The following is a 6154-nucleotide window of genomic DNA, read 5'->3' on the forward strand; positions in this document are numbered from 1 at the left end:
GGGAAGAGACCAAAGTTGGAGAAATTTTAGAAACCATTGAAGTAGAGGCCACCCAGCCCCAAACAGACAATTACGTACACATTTTTTAGTCCAATAGATGGAAAAAGAAACAAAAGAACAGAGTGTAATGAGGAATTTGACATCTGAAATAAGACAGAGGTGCTCTGATTTTTAAACAAGTATAGTATAGCTAACTGAGGTCACCAACAATTTAGAAATTACCCAAAATGTTGCAGTGTAATTCTATGCCACCACAAACCTAAAATCTAAGTCGGTGGCGTTCGTGTTCAGCAGCCATATTAAAGCAGTAGACTTCACCAGTAATTGCTTTTAGCAGTTAACTTGAGGTGAGATTTTCTCGACTTCAGCTCGCTTAATAAATTGAGGACCATATTGACTATATAAATGGTGATATTTTTTTCAATTCACAGTTATTTCAAAGTACTGACAAAACGATGGATATGAGAAAACTGCCGTTTCTGTTGGATGACAGCAAACATTACACATCTAGTTCTAAATGTAGTATTTCCAGCCTTTCATCCAATCTTAGACGTTTACTTTGATTTGCGTCCGTCGGCGAAATCTCATTGGTTGGTTTATTCATATTAGCCAGTTTTGAATTTAGACGATGAGTTGTTTAGGCACTGCTGAACTCTCAATATTGTGATAGCTAAAGCGACCAATCGCATTTTTTTTACAGGGACCAACATTCATTTGACTAACTGGATATTTTTTTCAACTCTTGGGGTAAGCCGCCATTAACAACAATTGGGCAACGTTGACAAGTTACCGAAATTGAGCTAGTTATACTGAACGACTATGTATAATTTTGCTAGCATGACAGAGACCATTCAAGAAGCAGGGTTTTCATGGTTATTCTTTTGTCTCATTTATCTTTTAGTGTGTCTTTTTCTCCCTTACAAGGTTGATAGAACGGGTCTTTCAAGATGACTCCGGTTAATCTGGGTGTTAAGGCTCTCGTTACCTGGGTACGTTTCACGTCCAACTATCGACCTAAAAGCTTCGTGCTAACCTCGGTCGTGCAAGACAATATTTAGATTTACGCAAACTCAAGGTTTTGACATTTACACGTTGTGCTTCCAGGTCAATAGTATCATATTGACCGACCGAAAAATTAACATTAAAGATTTAAAAGATGGAGACATCATTCTTCGAGTTATTTCCAGGATGTGAGTACATTTGCACTTTAAAACAAATTGTTTTTGAAAACATGGCGTCGGTTATTCACTCTTGTTTGCCATCTGTTTAATTTCAGAAAAAATGAACCCTTCACTACTTCAATTAAAACAACTGAGGAACGTTTTGAATTGATTGCTGAATTTGTACAGAGTGAGTTTCTGACATATGTTTTGGTTTTATTATGTAGTAGATTTTTTAAACAAAATAAAAACAACTTTTTAGTTTTAGAGAGTTTAACAGCTGTGTCACTGTACTTTGGGTGTTGCTCAAGCCTTGATTGGCTAGTCTTTTGTGAAAGGTGTGTTGTCCTATAGTTAGACCAGGGGTAGGAACCCTATGGCCCGGGAGCCATATTGGGCTCTACTGATGGGTACATATGGCCTACCTTTTTTGAGCTGTGGCACACTTTTTGCATTAAAAAAATCTCAAGGGACACCACCATCTGAAAATCTTATAATTTCAAACTATGTCACCTATATTAACGATTGGATTGGATAACTTTATTCATCCCGTATTCGGGAAATTTCATTGTCACAGCAGCGAGAGGGTGAAAATGCAGATACAGGAAAGATACAGGCATTTGAGACATAAATAGATATATAGAAACCAAGCCACACGACAGGTGGGGCAATTTTCACAGTCTTGACTACACACTTTTTTTAATATATTAAATTATGAATGGCATTTCTGAAAACATTACTTAATTTGTTTGACCATCAGAGGATTGCAGATTTAGTCCAACCAATGATGCATCATTATCCTGGGAGAACATAAAGAATGGAATCAACCTGAGTGTGGAAATTGCAAAGGTACGGGAATTTAAAGTTCCTTTGTAACTCCTTAAGTGTAACATGAAATCACTGCTTTATCTGTTGTACTTTAAAAAAATGTTGGTTATTGAGGCATGTTTGTTTAACATTCTTCTGTAACAATGGTTCTTTTGCAGAACAGTTTGTAGATTGTTACACATATGATCGTGGTAAATTCCCACCTTTTCTTTTTCTTCCCAGTTGCTTTTATTGCTAGTTTATCATGACATGATGAATGAACGATCCACCCTTAAAACCTTGGAATGTGAAGTAGAGGTGAGCAGGCATCAAAGTTTTTGATTTAAAAAAAAATCCCCAGGCCTTCTTGGCCATTGTTGTAATTCCTGTAATAATTCATACATGCTTGTCAGAGGGAGATTGCCAATCTGACCGGCTCTTTTATACTGGAGAGTTTTGGCTGTGTCTACCTGAAAAGTGGGCTTGACACCTACTTGGCTAAGCGACGTGAGTCTCAGATCATCTTTCCCTTGATTGGTGTTTCATTTACACAAAATATACTCACATTTTTTATTTGCATTTAAGAACATGTACCCTTTTTTGGGTTGCATTTTTTTCTGGTATAAATGTTTATCTTCATATATTAAGATTTATCTGTGGACTATGAAACATTGGACCGGACACCTGTCTCTTCACTCTCTGAAGACTTCCCAGTGTTCCATCTCACGCCGAAAGTCATGTTTCTCAATATCCATACTGTTGCGTCATCTTCTGTCAGGTATTATTGACCATTATTACTTTAGATAGGTTTTTATCGATTATTGTCTGTGCGCTCCACTACTATCGACCAAGTGAATGTGCAATTACTATACTTATTTCTAGTCCGGCAAAAAGTATGTTTCTTGAGTCTTAAGCTCCCTGGCATCGCTCTGTGCCTTCCGAGGGTTGCCTGCCCCACTATTTGAGAAGTGCTTCTTTAGCTCTATTTATTGTATGATGTGTAAAAAAAATATGTAAATTGATCACTAACAGTAAAAATATAACCGAATTAAGGAAATGAAAAATAGTTATCATTAGAGTGGCCCACCCACTATATCCGGGTGGTAGGGACCAAGGTTGACACCGCATGCAGTGTTTCCTTCCTTTTTTTTGTTGAAATAAATGTGAATACATTTGAATGTTTTATAAATTGTATAATAAATATGAAGTAAGTATCTAATAGTAGTCTATTTTAATGATAAAAATTGAGCATCTTAAGATGGTGTCTTTCTCTTAGAGAAATAACTTTATAAGATCTGTAAAATTACCAGAGCGGTACTAATTTCATTAATTGGGATTAAACACCAAAAGAAATCCAATATAAACAGATCAAGAGTGTAACACTGGGCGCTATAACGAAAATTGTTACCGTGATAGAAAAAAAGTGTCAGTCTATCAATATATATCACATCTTTTCTATTTCATATTTGAAGCCTCTGCGTCTGTGAATTAGTAAACTTACTTTCCTCATTATTCAATTATGAAAGTAACTACATTACATTCCTTTATAAGAAAAGAGAATATAAAATGTGATTTTTAAAAAGTATTTTTGTTGTTCTGTTGTGCACTAAAGATAAGCAAACTCCCTCCTTACACTATGAAAAGAAATGAATAATAAAACCTGCAAAAATTTCCCTTCAAACCAAAAATGCTTTTCAATCCAAAATAAAATAATCAACTGAAGATATCACCAGTGGCAAGAAGTGTAAATGTAAATTTAGCTCACGATGCCATTTATTTATTGTTAAATTGGATGAAGTTAATCCAGGTTATCAAATTTTAGATTTTTGAAATGTTTTCATAACATTTGCATAAAATGGGGAAACTCCTTGATATCAAGTATAACAAATACAGGCTGCCCTCAAATAAGGAGAGTAAAATGAGTTCAGGAAATTTTCAATAAGGCTGGTGTTTGTGCCGGGGTATTTTATGCGGATTGCATCTTTTTGGTGTTGTCCTGCATCCAATGTTCCCTCTAAGCTGCACGCGTGCGCAATTGCGCACTACTCTCGTCTTCTCTGCGCAGCAGAAATCATATGGCGCGCAGTAGTTTTTTTTTTTCATGAAAAATTAGAGGGGACATTGACATGCACCTGCTTGTGGCAGGTGTGATACTGGTGTGCCCATAGCGAGCAATGATGATGTCGTGACCGGATGATTTGCCTAAAGACGTTTCGCCGACAGACGTTTGACAGACGGACAAGTCGCCGAATGAACGTTCAAACAGTGTTTAGTGATTAAATACAAATACTAGTATTTGTTAGTTTAATGATTAAATACAAATACTAGTATTTGTATTTAATCATTAAACGCTGTTTTCAGCCTGATTTTACCGAATTTGAGAGCATTTTGAGCCGTTTGGCGAATGGACGTATATGGACGTTTTTTTGCCGGAACAAGTGTTTAATGATTAAGTACAAATACTAGTATTTGTTAGTTTAATGATTAAACACAAATACTAGTATTTGTATTTAATCATTAAACGCTGTTTTCAGCTGGATTTGACCGAATTTGAGACCATTTTGAGCCATTTGGCGAATGGACGTATATGGACGTTTTTTTGCCTCCATCGCGACATTTTACCGAGGAATTAACTTCCCTGGGCTCGGTTCTAATGTCCAAAGAGCTCCAGTATTTGTATTTAATCATTAAACGCTGTTTTTGGCTGGATTTGACCGAATTTGAGAGCATTTTGAGCCGTTTGGCGAAAGGACGTATATAGACGTTTTTTTTTCCTCCATCTCGACATTTTACCGAGGAATTCACTTCCCTGGGCTCGGTTCTAATGTCCAAAGAGCTCCTGTATTTGTATTTAATCATTAAATGCTGTTTTAAGATGGATTTGACCCGATTGCTGTCATTTTACGGCTCGGTTCTGCTATATCTGCCCGCCCAAGAGTGCTTATTCCCGGGCTGCCATTGATGGAAGACTAATAAATTGAGAGTGATGAGCGGCAAAGGGAAATGAATCATTGATTTTTTCTATGATTTGGACAAAGCCAGCGGCGGGCCGGATTAAAAATCCTAACGGGCAGTATATGGCCCGCGGGCCGAGGTTGAAAAACGTGTACACACACGGGGGCGGGGCAAGCGCGCGAATCCCGTTTCGGCGGAACCTCCGTTCGGCGGAACGTCCATTCGGCGACCTGCCCGTCTGTCAAACGTCCGTCGGCGAAACGTCTTTAGGCGAATCATCCGAGTACCGATGATGTCGCTCACACTGGTACTCAGTGCGCTCAGGGAGGTTGTCTTTCTGCCCAGACCAACGAAAAATTAGAGGGAACATTGCCTGCATCTCAAAATTGCTCATTTTGGCTGTTGTTTTCCTTAGTGCGTTCATATTCTGTGTTCGCTGCTCTATTGCTAACCATGCTAAAAACAGCTTTTCCTTAGCATCCTCTTCTACTGAATGTTGGTCGGAAACTAGCGTTCAATTTGCATCAGCAACCCTGTTCTTTGTGGTGTTCGGGTGGTTTAATTGCAGTTTAAAATTATTGAATTTTATCAAAAGTAGTTCTTATTATTGTTGACAAAAATATTTTATCATTATCATTTTATGAGCCGAGGTCTACTTAAAATATAAAATGCTCGAATCTCTGCGTACTGAACCCGGTGTTGATTTAAGATGTTTTAACTATTCATTTTGCTTTTATTTTTTTATTACCACAGCAAATCCCCTCTTCAGGATATAATGAACACCCCAAAATTCCAGTTACGGAAGCTTCAAAGGCAGATCATCCAAGAAAGACAATATAGGGATGGCCTTGAGGGAACTCGCCAGCAAGATTAATGTCATTACATCAAAAGGTGTTTAATTTTACAACACTAATGAGTGATTAATTTAGTGGCAAATGTGATTTATTTCATTTTGAGAAAAAAAATCCCTGTTGTCTGCAAGTCCTCTAAAGCTATGTATTAGTGGCTCCATGGTTAGTTCTGTGATCTAGTTCTCCAATTTTAAACAGGTACCGTATTTTCACGACTATATGGCGCACTGCATTTAAAGGCGCAGTGTCAGTAACGAGGGCTATTTCTGTATTTGACACACACACGACGCACCGCATTTAAAGGCGCAGCCAGGCATGGCAAAACATACACCAGCTTAAACATACGGACACACACTAAAACACGTTTTTAAAAAGGCAACA

The 6154-nt window shown here is 37.6% G+C and overlaps 1 protein-coding gene across 1 annotated transcript; it reads left to right on the forward strand.

Moving 5' to 3' along the window:
- Positions 1-652: 652 nt before the first annotated feature.
- LOC144083679 (nuclear mitotic apparatus protein 1-like) lies at positions 653-5796 on the forward strand. Its single transcript, XM_077611677.1, has 8 exons — positions 653-989; positions 1105-1190; positions 1277-1350; positions 1921-2009; positions 2211-2285; positions 2381-2474; positions 2616-2745; positions 5676-5796. Exons 1-8 carry the CDS (start codon positions 948-950, stop codon positions 5794-5796), a joined length of 711 nt encoding a protein of 236 aa, XP_077467803.1. The 5' UTR covers positions 653-947.
- Positions 5797-6154: the final 358 nt, after the last annotated feature.

Source organism: Stigmatopora argus, chromosome 10, assembly GCF_051989625.1.
Source record: "Stigmatopora argus isolate UIUO_Sarg chromosome 10, RoL_Sarg_1.0, whole genome shotgun sequence".
In the NCBI taxonomy this organism is placed as follows: Eukaryota; Metazoa; Chordata; class Actinopteri; order Syngnathiformes; family Syngnathidae; genus Stigmatopora; species Stigmatopora argus.

Excerpts from the sequence above, each read along its gene's own strand:
- LOC144083679 (XM_077611677.1), top strand. The coding sequence starts at position 948 with ATGACTCCGGTTAATCTGGGTGTTAAGGCTCTCGTTACCTGG. Across the intron at positions 990-1,104 it reads TTAAGGCTCTCGTTACCTGG|GTCAATAGTATCATATTGAC; the intron begins GTACGTTTCACG and ends TTGTGCTTCCAG. Across the intron at positions 1,191-1,276 it reads CTTCGAGTTATTTCCAGGAT|AAAAAATGAACCCTTCACTA; the intron begins GTGAGTACATTT and ends GTTTAATTTCAG.